General features: G+C 37.0%; 1 protein-coding gene and 1 pseudogene across 7 annotated transcripts in view; both read left to right on the top strand.

Moving 5' to 3' along the window:
• CEP70 (centrosomal protein 70) overlaps window positions 1-14,206 on the top strand; it is a 108,652-nt gene that overhangs the window by 9,960 nt on the left and 84,486 nt on the right. For 5 of the 7 annotated variants that reach the window (XM_047735895.1, XM_047735888.1, XM_047735930.1 and 2 more), the window contains 4 exons: window positions 1,092-1,216; window positions 3,519-3,609; window positions 4,138-4,261; window positions 4,617-4,797. In XM_047735895.1, the coding sequence (XP_047591851.1) occupies window positions 1,202-1,216; window positions 3,519-3,609; window positions 4,138-4,261; window positions 4,617-4,797 (411 nt within the window). In that variant the 5' untranslated portion in view covers window positions 1,092-1,201. Of the gene's footprint in view, window positions 1-1,091; window positions 1,217-3,518; window positions 3,610-4,137; window positions 4,262-4,616; window positions 4,798-14,206 lie in introns of those variants that run through there. The other 2 variants (XM_047735935.1, XM_047735902.1) reach the window with 2 other exon arrangements.
• LOC125103920 (acidic leucine-rich nuclear phosphoprotein 32 family member A-like) lies at window positions 9,781-10,555 on the top strand (annotated as a pseudogene).

A 14,206-nucleotide genomic window follows, 5' to 3' on the forward strand; every position in this document is an offset into this window, starting at 1 on the left:
ATAAGTGGTAGTAAGAAATTATTGGTTTTATTTGACGTGATAATGGTATTAAAATTGTGTTTAAAAATAATTTGTATTTGAAATTATACAGTATACATTAGAAATGATTATAAAGAGAAGTTAGCATAAAATATACAGTATACATTAGAAATTAGAAATGAAGAAGAAATAAGAATGAAAGAATGTTGGAGCTGTATTCATGGGTTTATTATATTCTTCTTCTGTTTTTGTGTATTTCTGAAAATTTCTCTAATGAAAAGTTAAAACTAGCTGAAAGAGTTGTAAAAGCAGGAGGAAGGACTAACATTGTGTGTGACTGAGTTGTTGAAAGAGACCAAAGCTTAAAGGAGAGATAGTATGATATTAAGTACAAAAGTGGCAGAATTTGAGACTTTGTAACATGTTATTAGGTTTATCTGAAAATAAAGTGGAAAGACTACACCCCTTAGGCCAAACTTAAGGGTGACTAGTAAATTGTTTAGTTGGATTTTGCTATCTGAAGCATAAGAGGGTGGAAGGATGCTTTGGAAGAAACACTGACCTATAATGTTTTATTTCTAGAGGAGAACTAAGATAGAGTTTATTCTAATCATTCTTAAAATCAGCTTTTTTTTTTTTTTGAAGATTTTATTTATTTATTTGACAGACAGATCACAAGTAGGCAGAGAAGCAGAGAGAGGGAGAGAGGAGGAAGCAGGCTCCCTGCTGAGAAGAGAGCCCGATTTGATGCGGGGCTCGATGCGGGGCTCGATGCGGGGCTCGATGCGGGGCTCGATGCGGGGCTCGATGCGGGGCTCGATGCGGGGCTCGATGCGGGGCTCGATGCGGGGCTCGATGCGGGGCTCGATGCGGGGCTCATGACCTGAAGCTGAAGGTAGAGGCTTTAGCCCACTGAGCCACCCAGGTGCCCCTTAAAATCAGCTTTCTAAGAAGTCATACAAGTTTTGGCACAGGAGACACAGGAATGGCTTAAATTGCCAAACAGCTAATAGGTTCTTTTAACGACTGAGCCGCCCAGGTGCTCCTAGTTATAGGTTCTTTTAAATATAATTTCCCTTAACACCTATTGCACTTTTTCTTTTTTCATTTAGGCAACGTGAATATTTTTTCTTGCCAAGCTACTTCTTCCAATTTTACAAAAATACTGTTATCTCCAGCAGCCCCTAAAGCCTAGGAGTCCAGTAAATCATCAAACACACTCATGATGGAAAAACAGGTAAACTTAAAATATTTGAAGACAGTGTTTCTTGAAGTATGTGCCAAAGAATATTATATCTACATATATGAAAAATCTTAAAGGATTCTTTAGTAAAATAATTTTGGGAAATCTTGGATTAAAGATTATCTAATGATTTCATCATTCTCAGACTTCACAAAGAGGCTTTAGCATACAGTATTTCCTATTTATTTAACATTAGTCTCATGAACATTTAATTAGTGTTCTGTAACACATACTTTAGAAAATATCATTATTGGCTCTCCAGAATTTTCAAACAGTTACATTATTCTTAAGAGAGTTATCAGAGAACAATATATATTTATATCATTTGATCATTCAAAATATGTAGCATTATATACAGAGTACTTAGTTTTTATGAGTCATAGTAGACTAACACTGAGATGCCCACACATTTGGCTCCAAAACCAGTTATCTTCAATAATTTTAATTCTGAGTCATGAATCTTTGTGACCAGAAGACCTACAACATAAGTAAGGGAAAAGAGTGTAGGAGGGAGGAGAAGTGTGGAAAAGATAAAGAAGGTGAAGAAAATCAGCAGTCAAAAGGAAAGATTTGGCACTGTTAGTAATAGTGCTGTGATAAGGGTAATTTGTTTCCTTTTTTGTCTTGAGAGATTCTTTGATGTTTAGGGGCATTTGGATGTGGAGAGTAATACTTTTATATGTACTTCGTAACACTTTTATATGTACTTTGTTACCTAAATTATTAATCTTAAAGGTATTACAGTATTTAATACTATAGATCACTAGTGAAAACTATTGTGTAAATTTTATTTTTCAAGCACTTTGATTGAAAGTTCACTCAAATTACCTTTTCAAATATACTTTAATAACTTAAAAAGTAAGTCACTTCACACAGTGATTTCAAATTGATCATTAAACAACTTATAAACTATTATCATGGATTTAAATGTCTAATTTTATTTTATTTTATTTTGAAGATTTTATTTATTTGTTTGAGAGAGAGACAGAGCATGAGCGAGGAGAAGGTCCGAGGGAGATACAGACTCCCCATGGAGCTGGGAGCCCGATGCGGGATTTGATCCTGGGATTCCGGGATCATGACCTGAGGTGAAGGCAGTTGCTCAACCAACTGAGCTACCCAGGCGCCCTAAATGTCTAATTTTAAAAAACCATCTCTATTTTTATTCTTATCGGTATTTATGTATAATATTGTGTTTTTCTTTTTCTTCTCATTATTATGTTTTTATTTACTTAATCTAGAGAGTTAGGATTCCCCTCTCAGGTTTATGGTGTAACTACTTATTTAGAATCAGAGATGCAGGGGCGCCTGGGTGGCTCAGTGGGTTAAAGCCTCTGCCTTCGGCTCAGATCATGATCTCAGGGTCCTGGGATCAAGCCCTGCATTGGGCTCTCTGCTCATCAGGGAGCCTGCTTCCCCCACTCTCTCTGCCTGCTTCTCTGCCTACTTGTAATCTCTGTCAAATAAATAAAGTCTTTAAAAAAAAAAAAAGAATCAGAGATGCAAAACTTGGGAGAGTCTCAGAGTGATTCTACTAGAATCAGTTACCTAGATGGACAGACTCCTTTTTATAGTTGGACCTTGTCTGCATCATTGGTTTTGACCATTCAGATGTTTTGATTTTTTTTTTTTTTTTTTGGTGACCCTACTCATTGATACTTGTTTTTGAGTGACTTGCATTTATTTACTATTCAGTTAATATGACCTAATATGCAGCTGTTTCTTTCTTTCTTTTTTTTTTAAACCTTGGTCAAACTTTTTTTAAGATCTTACTTATTTCAGAGAGAAAATGAGAGCACACACAGGAGCAGGAATAGGGTCAGAGGGAAAGGAGAAGCTCCGTGTGGAGCTCGATCCCATGATTCTGAGATCATGACCTGACCTGAAGTCAGATGCTTAACTGACTGAGCCACCCAGGCACCCTGCAGCTATTTCTTTTGAGTAGGGCTTGGTGTGATTCAGTTAAAAAAAAAAACTAAGGTCTGTTTGGTTCACTGAAATTACAAGGTGGCTTTTGATTGGTGTTTTTGTTTTAATTTATCCATTAAGACCGTATATATGTATGAGTATGGAATTATGTAATATAATTATTTGTGCTTATTTGCATTCTTTTTGGTCTGCTAATTTTGTTAGAAATTTGTTTTAATTTTAATAATTATTTGTGCATAAAAATTCATATTATAAAACTTTGGGGAAAAATTTCCATTATTCTGAAAACAATGAAATTATATTCAAGAGGGTGTTTCTTCTCTTTACATGTTAAAGTTAATCCTTTTCTTGCTCCTTATAATTACAGCGGGAAGAAGCAGAATGGGAAAGCATAAATATGCTGTTGATGAGGCATGGCTTAGCACCTTTATCTCTAGTCAAAAGAACTGATCTTAAAGGTAACCAGATCCTATTCTTGATATTCCTATTCTCACTAGATCCTATTCTTATTATGGTAAAAAATCTTTTTCCTTTTAAAACTTTTTATCTTTTCTTTTTTTAAATTAACATATAATGTAGTATTTGCCCAGGAGTACAGGTCTGTGATTCATCAGTCTTACACAATTCACAGCACTCACCATAGCACACACCCTCCCTAGTGTCCATCACCCAGCCACCCTATCCCTCTCCCCCATTCCCCAGTAATCCTCAGTTTGTTTCCCGAGTTTAAGAGTCTCTAATGGTTTGTCTTCCTCCTTGGTCCCATCTTGTTTAATTTTTCCCTCCCTTCCCCTATGAACCTCTGCCCTGCCTCTCAGATTCCTCACATCAGAATTGTCTTTCTCTGATTGACTTACTTCACTTAGCCTAATGCCCTCTAGTTCCATCCATGTTGTTGTAAATGGCAAGATTTCATTAAAGATTTTTAATCTTAAAAATTTTTTGCCTTTTATTTTTACCATCTGTGTTACATTCCAAAAATATAGATCTCATCGTTTTTGACAAACAGTCATCACAAAGGATGAGGCAGAATTTGAAAACATTGGTGGAAGAAACAACACGCCAACAGAACATGATCCAGGAACTCATAGAAACTAATCAGCAGCTTAAGTAAGAAAATAGAAAGAATTCTCTTTTGAATTGCTTATGTATAAGTAGTATGCATTCTAAAATAATTGCCTTGAAAATAATTTTTGATTTTTTTATCTTAATTTTAAAAATTTTTAAAAATTTTTCTATTTTAATTAAATATTAAGTTTAAAAATATTTTTACTAGGTAAATCTTATAGTAATAGCTTAGCTTAGATATGTAATGGTGCCCTATATTTCTCCTGTTGGTTTGTGCTATATGATGGAAATTTTAAGAATACAAAGAAATTTTAGAAATTCAGTGTTGTTAGATGGGTGTGTTTATTGATGTGACTTACTTTTATTACTAAGGGAAGCATTGTATGTCTGTTATTAGAAATGAACTTCAGTTAGAACAAAGCCGAGCAGCCGATCATGAACAACGAGCTAATGACTTGGAACAAATTATGGAGAGTGTGAAGTCCAAAATTGATGAACTGGAGGATGAATCCCTCAATAGGGTTTGCCAGCAACAGAATATAATAGAAGATCTTCAAAAGGAGTGTAGAGCTTTACAGGTATTGATTTAAGTGTTTTCATAGATGATAGTACTAAAGCAGCTTATTAAGGTCACAGGTGACTTCTATGTTGCTTAATTCAGTCGTCTTTATCTTATTGACCATCAGTGTTGCCTTCTTAAAATTCTTTGGTTTCCAGGGGCGCCTGGGTGGCTCAGTAGGTTAAGCCTCTGCCTTCGGCTCAGGTCATGATCCCAGGGTCTTGGAATCGAGCCCCACGTCGGGCTCTCTGCTCAGCGGGGAGCCTGCTTCCTCCTCTCTCTGCCTGCCTCTCTGCCCACTTGTGATCTCTGTCTGTCAAATAAATTTCCCTGATCTTTCTTTAAAAAAAAAAAAAAATTCTTTGGTTTCCAGAATATCCTCTCCTCTGGTTTTCCTCTAACCCCACTGGTCATTCTTTAATTCCTTTGCTGGTTCTTCTTATCTTCCTATCCAGCTAGTGCTGGGATTCCCCAGTACTCATTCCTTAGACTTTTCTCTTTCCTTTATATTCTGACTCTCTTGGTGATGTTCAGTCTAATGCATAACATAAATTCATTCATAATTTTAAATCTGTAGCCCAGGCATCTTCCCTAATTCCAGATTGATAACTTGCACCTATTCGATATCTCTACTGAATGTCTAATGGGTATCTTGAACTTTACATGTAAAATGGAGTTCCTGAATTTCTTCCCCAAACTTATTTTTTTAGTCTTCACTCCGGTACAGGTCACTTTCATTTCTCTCCTACCTATGTGTTGGTCTCCCTTTCCACCCTTGCCTTTTTTGCTAAGCTGAAAACATAGTAGCGCAGAAACCTCTAATGGCTTTCCTTCCTCTTTAGAGGAAAATCAAAAAGTCTTATCATGGCCTCTAACGTCCTACATGATTTGGTTTCCTGTTACCTTCTAATTTCATCTAGTTTACTCCTTGCTTATTCTACTCCAGTCACACTGACATTCTTGCTCTTTTTTTTTTTTTAAGATTTTATTTATTTATTTGACAGACAGAGATCACAAGTAGGCAGAGAGGCAGGCAGAGAGAGAGAGAGGAGGAAGCAGGCTCCCCACCGAGCAGAGAGCCCGATGTGGGGCTCGATCCCAGGACCCTGGGATCATGACCTGAGCCGAAGGCAGAGGCTTTAACCCACTGAGCCACCCAGGCGCCCCCTTTTTTTTTTTTTTTTTTAAAGAGAGAGCGCATGTGTGCATGGGTGTGAGCAGTTGGGAGAGGGGTGGGGGAGTGAGAGAATCTTAAGCAGGCTCCATGCTCCATGCTCAGCATGGAGCCCAATGCAGGGCTCAATCTCACAACCTTGAGATTATGACCTGAGCTGAAATCAAGAGTTGGTCACTTAACCCACTAAGCTACCCAGTTGCCCCATGTTCTTGCTCATCCTTGAATATTTCCCTTGAACAGAATTCTCATCTCAGGGCCTTTGTACATTTTGTTCTTTCTTTTTCCTTTGCACTGCATGCTTTTTCCTACTTAACTGCATGACTTGTTCTCTCCTTTCTTGGATGTCACCATCTCTCAGGGATTCCTTTCTTGAGTACTTTACTTACGGTTACCAGTTCCATCCCCCACACATCATCGTGCCTTCCCCAATTTAAATTTTACCTATAGTTCTTACCATCATCCATCATCCTAACATACTGTATACTTTGTTTCATTTATGTATCTCCCTTGTTAGAATGTAAGCTCCATGAAGACAAATATTTTTGTCTATCTTGTTTAGGCTAAGAGAGCCTGTTTTATTATCAATTGTCGATGCTCAAATATTTGGGTTATTGAATTAAATTTACATAACATTTTTATGGAATATCCTTTGTGATTATAAGTTGTTTGGCTACTTTTCTTTTTATATAAATATCAATATGGTAACACTGAATGCTTTGTTTTCTAATTTTAAAAAACTTATTTTACGACATGGGAATTTTTTTAGAAGAAAATAAATGTTTTGTAGTGGTAATGAATGTTTAGTTGTATGAGTTATTACAGATCCTTACAAATATTATATCTTAATGAACATCAAATCCTTAAAGCTGTTTTGTTGGCACAACAGTGTATTTACCTACAGCACACAGGGATTTAGGCTGCCTAAAAGGAACCAGTAGTCATCAGGCCTGGTCTAGATGTCTGTTCAGTTTATGCTGGCAACATTGAAAGGATCAGATGAGTAATATCAAGTCCAGGGGTCAGAGAGAATCAGTCAGAGACCACAGGGAGTGCAGGTATGAGGACAGAGGTAGTTGCTGTTCTGCCCTCATTTAGGCTGCCAGCTTGGGGTACACAGTGCTAGAGCTGCTGGTGTTGATCATAACTCTAGAGAAGACAGCCAAATCTGTTTTTATTACTTAGCAGTCAACAAAATCCTCAACCATTAAGATACTATGTTTTTAGGTTGGCTTTGTTAGGTAGTTTTCCTCATCAGTGGAACATTATAAAATTATAAAGTCTATCTAAAGGAGGGGGGATTTTGGAAATATTTATATATGCATTTGATTTTGACCTTTCTCTCAGATAGAGGGCATGTGGAAATCCAAGACCATTTAACACATCATCTTATTGATGTGAGAAGGCAGCCATCAGGAGCTGTAAAGGTGCTAGGTCCTTGGTTGACAGAGGGAGTGGAGGTAGAGGATACAAGTGCTATTTTTCTCTTCAAGGAGGTTGATATATAAATAATTACAAAGGTAAATTATTGAAACATAAGATGTATAAATTTACCAGTGTGACAGGCACTGCAAAGAACTGATACTTGAAGGTTCATTGGTAAGGAAGGACTTGTATTTTTCTATCAAGTAGTTCCATGTGTCATAAATGACTTTTGGTATTATTAGCTTTCTATTTCAGATCCCAGAGATTTTTTTATTATAGCTAATAAATTGAGGTCTCATATTCTAATGTGCCCTGGAAGGGGACAGACAGAATTGGGACTAGGGTGTGGACACCTGGTGTTGGGGGAAGACTGTCTATGCTGAATTGATCAATTGAAATTAGTTTGTTTTTTAAGTCCCACAACGATACTTTAGAGTATTAAAAGAGATTGGTCAACCCAAGGAATTTCGGTCCCTACAGTGTTGTTCGATTGTCCCATTACCATTACAGACTAGTCATACATTCTGTTTTATACTAGTCAATTTGTGCTTTTTGGGAAGGATGGAAAGTACTCCGGGAAAACACTTATTTCACCATTTATGACATTCTTCTTATTTTGGCATACAGCTTCCAATTTAAAATGCTTTAATGTTCCTTGTTTTGCAATTGAGAAAAAGAAAATGTCGATCTTGTATGTATGTGGCAGAGAAGTCAAGGAAATCAACAGATGTTTGACAATAGTATATTGAAAGATTGCTAGGGAAATGCAGAAACCAAAAGATAATCTTATATTTGCAATTTTTATGTTCTGCCTTGTAGTTTCTCTTTTTCTGTACTTAGACCAGTGTGTTGACTTCTTTGGATATAGTTTTATAAACTCTTAGGTTCTCTAAATTTCTAAACAGATAATTTTTTTAGTTTTAAGTCAGTGTGATCTGTATCAGGATATAATTCTCCCTATTTGCAAAAATGATGGTGCTATTCATAGGAAGTATATTGATTAATAAACTGATTTTTACTGCTTTTTAGTGGTTATCTCAAAGATTAAAATATGTATTCTTTTCTCAAAGTCTAATGTTACTTTGCCACTGGAAGTCCTAGCTACAGCAGTCAGACAAGAAAAATAAATAAAAGGTGTCCATATTGATAAGCAAGAAGTTAAACTGTCACTATTTGCAGATACATGATACTATACATGGAAAATGTATAAAGACTATCAAAGTGTCCCTGGGTGGCTCAGTCGGTTAAATGTCCAGCTCTTGATTTCAGTGCAGGTCATGATCTCAGGATCATGAAATCGATCCTTGCATTGGGCTCTGCACTGGGCATGGAGCCTGCTTAAGGTTCTCTCTCTCTCCCCCTCCTTCCCCCCCCACACTTGCTCTTTTTTTCTCAAAAAGAGACTATCGGGGTGCCTGAGCAGCTCAGTGGGTTAAGCTTTTGCTTTCAGCTTAGGACATGATCTCGGGATCCTGATACTGAGCTGCGCATTGGGCTCTCTGCTCAGCGGGGAGCCTGCTTCCCCCTCTCTCTCTGCTTGCCTCTCTGCCTACTTGTGATCTCTCTCTGCCAAATAAGTAAATGGTCTTTTTTTTTTTAAGATTTTATCAAAAAACTGTTAGAAGTAAATGATTTCAGTAAACTTGTAAGATACAAAATTAATTCACAGAAATGGGTTATGTTTCTAACACCAATAATGAAGTAGCAGAAAGAAAATTAAGAATTCCATTTATAATTACACCAAAATGAATAAAATACCCAGGAATAATCTTAACCAAAGAGATAAAAGACCTATATTCTGAAAACCATAAAACACTGATGAAAGAAATAGAAAACAACACAAGTGGAAAGATATTCCATGCTTATGGATTGGAAGAATTAAAATGTTAAAATGTCCATACTACCCAAAGCAATCTACAGATTTATTGTAGTCTCTTTCAGAATACCAGTAACATTTTTTTTTTTTAAGATTTTATTTATTTGACAGAGAGATCACAAGTGGGCGGAGAGGCAAGCAGAGAGAGAGAGAGGAGGAAGCAGGCTCCCCGCAGAGCAGAGAGCCGGATGTGGGACTTGATCCCAGGACCCTGAGATCATGACCTGAGCCGAAGGCAGAGGCTTAACCACTGAGCCACCCAGGTGCCCCCTACCAGTAACATTTTGACAGAACTAGGACAGATAATACTGAAATTGGTGTGGAACCACAAAACACCTCAAGTAGCCAAAGCAATCTTGAGAAAGAACAACAAAGCTGGAGGTATCATTATTCCAGATATTAAGATATTATTATTCCAGATATTCCAGATATTAAGATAGACTACAAAGCTGCAGTGATCATAATAGTATGGTATGGATTGATTGAATTCCATGGGCATGGGAGCCTCTCCAGAGAGAGTGTGAGAGATGAACATGAACAAATGGATTCATTTAGAGCTGTGGAGCAGGATACCCTCTGATATGAAGAACTTGTCCTGGACAACTGCCAGTTGATTGAAGGCAAAATCAAAGGCCTCACAGATGAATTTGAAGAACTGGAGTCCTTAAGTACAATCAGTGGAGGCCTCACCTCTGTCACGAACTTAACCAAATTTAAACAAACTTTAGAAGCTTAAGCTAAGTGATAACAGAATCTCAGGGGGCCTGGAAGTATTAGCAGAAAAGTGTCCAAACCTCATACATGTAAATTTAAGTGGCAACAAAATTAAAGTCCTCAGCACAATAGAGCCACTGAAAAAACCTCAAGAGCTCAGACCTTTTCAGTTGTGAGGTAACCAAATTGAAGTTCCTCTTGCAGCTCATGTATCTTGGTGGCTACAACTGGCATGACAAGGAGGCCCCTGACTCAGATGTCGAGGGCTATGTGGAAGACCTAGATGATGATGAAGAGGATGAAGATAAGAATATGATGAAGATGCTCAGGTAGTGTAAGATGAAGAGGAAGGAGAAGAGTAGGATGAAAAGGGTTATAATGACTAGGAAGTAGATGATGAGGAAAATGAAGACAAAGTTGGTGAAGAAGAAAGGGGTCAGAAGTGAAAACGGCAACCTGAAGATGAAGGAGAAGATGATGACTAAGTGGAATAACCTATTTCGAAAAATTCCTATTGTGATTTGACCCTTTAACTACCCCCCCCCCAATCCCATCCCTCAAAACTCATTTTTTTTCTGATTGTAATGTTGCTGTAAGAATGAAAGGGGAAAAGTATACTCTGGGTGGTGGGGGGAGGGAGGGCAGGAGGGAGTAGAATAAAATGCTAGAAAAAAAGAGAAAAAAAGAAAAAAAAAGACACAGAGATGAAAGGAACTAAATAGAGAGCCCAGGAATAAACCCACAATTATATGGTCAATCTATGACAAAGGTATATTTTTGCATATTGCAAAAACACACAATGCGAAAAGTCTGATAAGTGATGCTGGGAAAACTGGACCTCTACATGCAGAAGAATGAAACTAGGCCAGTTTTGTACACTGTGCACAAAAATAAATTCAAAATATATTGAAGACCTAAATGTGAGACCTGAAGCATAAAACTCCTGGAAGAAAACATAAGCACTAATTTATTGACATTGGTCTTAGTAACATTTTCCTAGATATGTCTCCTCAGGTAAAGGAAACAAAGTAAAAATGAACTATTGGGACTATATCAAAATAAGAAGCTTTTATATACCAAAGGGATCCATCAACAAAATGAAAAGACAACCTGCATGGAAGAAGATATTTGCAAATGATATATCCATCAAGGGGTTAATACCCAAAATGTATAAAGAACTTACACAACTCAACACCAAAAAAACCCCCAAACAGTCTGATCAAAATCTGGGCAGAGGACCTGAATAGACATTTTTCCAAAGACAACATATAGATGGTCAACAAACACATGAAAAGATGCTCAACATCATTAATCATCAGGGAAATGCACATAGAAACCATAAGAAGATACTACCTTATACTTGTCAGAATGGCCAGAATCAAAACAAAATGAAACAAACAAACAAAAAAACCCCCCCAAAAACATAAGTGTTGGTGAGAATGTGGAGAAAAAGGAACTTTCTTGCACTGTTCGTGGGAATGTAATTTGGTGTAACCACTGTACAAACTAAAATGGAGATTCCTCAAAAAACTAAAAATAGAAATACCATGTGACCCCGTGATTCCACTACTGGGTATTTTCCTGAAGAAAAGGAAAACACTAATAGGAAAAGATACCTTCACTCCTATGTTTATTGCAGCATTATTTATAATAGCTAAGATATGGAAGCAACCCAAGCCTCTATTGGTAGATGAATGGATAAAGAAGATGTGGTATATATTACTCGGTCATAAGAAAGAATGAGATCTTGCCTTTTGTGGTAATATGGATGGACCTAGAGGGTATTATGCTAAGTGAATTAAGTCAGGTGGAAAAAGACAAATACCATATGATTTCACTTACATGTGTGGAATCTAAAAGACAAAAGGATAAATAAAAAGTAGAAACAGACCCATAAATACAAAGGACAAACTGATGGTTGCCAGAAGAGGGTGATAAGGGAATGGTCAAAATGGGTGAAGAGGAGTGGGAGATACGCTCTTAGTTATGGAATGAGTAAGTCATGGGGTTAAAAGGTACAGCATAGGGAATATACTCAATGGTATTGTAGTAGCATTCTAGGCTGACAAATGGTAGCTATACTTGTGAGTATAGCATGAAGTATAGAATTGTTGAATTACTATGTCGTATACCTGAAACTAATGTAACATTGCATATAAACTCTACTTCATTTAAAAAGAAATTTAGTATTACTTTGTAATTTTTACCTTAGTCCATGCCAGTGCAACACCCAAAACAATTTTGCTACTCCCCAACTTATATTGTTGTATATTCAATTCTCTATTTTTATTGACTCTGTACTTTGTTACCACTGAAAATTGAAATAACACAAAATATTTCTTATTATTTAAATTTTTACAAAGCAAGCAAAGAAATCTAATTACATACTCTGCCCTAATTGTTATTTATTATTCAAACCACTCAAGGTAAAGCCACCAAGCTCTTTTTTTGTTTTGTTTTAAGATTTTATTTATTTGACACAGAGAGAGAGAGAGAGAGAGAGAGAGAGACCACAAGCAGAGGGAGTGGCAGGCAGAGGGAGAAGCAGATTCCTGCAGAGCAGGAAGCCCAATGCAGGACTCAATCCCAGGACCCCCAGGTCATGACCTCAGCTGAAAGCAGTCGCTTAACCAACTAAGCCACCCAGGCACTCCACCAAGCTCTTTTATATACCTTTTCCCATAAGTTCTTTAGCTTCAATTTTTTACTTTATGTTGGATTCATCTTTTGAGTTTAGCTTTCTGAAATAATACACCAAACCATAAGACAATGTTTCTTGGGGCCAAATGAAAAAATAGACCTAAAATTTTTTAAAGTCAGAAAGACATTCAGAATATATGACTGCCTTATAAGTACTGAAAGTAAGGAGGAAAGAGAGATACGGGAAGGAAAAGGACAATTTATTTGGCACTGGCTATTGTTACTGGTGGGAGATTCTGTATTATGTGAATGGAGGTCTTGGTTCTTGAATTCCCCATGAAAGATTTATATGAGAATCCACACTCCAATAAAAGAGGAAAGTAGCAAGCACAAAGCAGTTTATTAAGGACAGTACACTCTCAAGATGGGTGAGTGGGCAGGCCCAGAGTTGGCGACTACACTGGAGTTAGGGGTGTCTTTTCTTTTTACGTTTGCATAGGTTATGGGTCGATCATCGCTACAGTGGTCTCTGAGGTTGTTTCCAGTCATCTAAGGGACTCCTGCTGGTAGAGAGGGGGAGTTTTTGGTCTTACAAGGTTCTGGCCAGAACTGTCATGGCCATCTTTCCCCACGGGAAGGGAGGAGTCGAAACCACAGTGTAAATATAATGAAGATGATATGATGTAGGTTATTGTAGGACACAGGCTGGAAAGGAGAACACATGCTCTGTGCCTGCTGTTCTTGATCTGATAGCCCTGGGAGGGGGGGAACTATTTAACTATTGCTCACCACCATCCTTGCCTCCAGCTCTTATCTAGCTAACTGCCTACTCTTTCAAAATCAGTATCTAGTCGTCTTTCACTCAGCATAATTATTTCAAGATTCATTCATATTGCTGGATGTATCATTGGTTAATGCTGTTTTATTACTGATAAGTATTCCATTGTATTGATATACCATAGTATATTTACCTCTTAGTGTACTCTTGAGTTGTTTCCAGTTTTTGACTATTACATATAAAACTTATTAACGTCTATGTTCTACTCTTTCTGTGGACATATGCTTTCATTTCTCCTCAGTAGATACCTAAGGCTGTAATTGCTGAATGTATGATAAATATATATTTAACTTTTTAAGAAACTGCCTGTGACTTGTCTTCATTTTTTCAGTGTTCTTCAAGGAGCTTAATTAAATTTGATGAAGTTCAGTCTATCAATTTTTTTTAATAGATCATGGTTTTGGTTTGTATCTAAAAAAGTGGTGCCTAGCCCAAGGTCACAGTATCCAGTTGTCCTACCACCATTTGTTAAAAAGAGTATCCTTTCTCTACCAGATTGCTTTGTACTTTTGGTGAAAATCAGTTTTTGTATGTGTGGGTCTATTTCCGGACTCGGTTCTGTTTCACTGATAAATGTATCTGTCTTTATGGAACTACCACACTGTTTTGATTACTGTTAACCTTGTAAGCAGGCACTGTAAGTCTTTTACATTTTTCTTTGTCAATGATGTTTTGGCTATTTTAGGTCTTTTACATTTCTGTGTGAATTTTCTAATTAGCTGGTTGATTTCTACAAAAAAAAGCCTGCTGGGATTTTATTG

The sequence above is a fragment of the Lutra lutra genome, chromosome 1 (genome assembly GCF_902655055.1).
Source record: "Lutra lutra chromosome 1, mLutLut1.2, whole genome shotgun sequence".
NCBI lineage: Eukaryota > Metazoa > Chordata > Mammalia > Carnivora > Mustelidae > Lutra > Lutra lutra.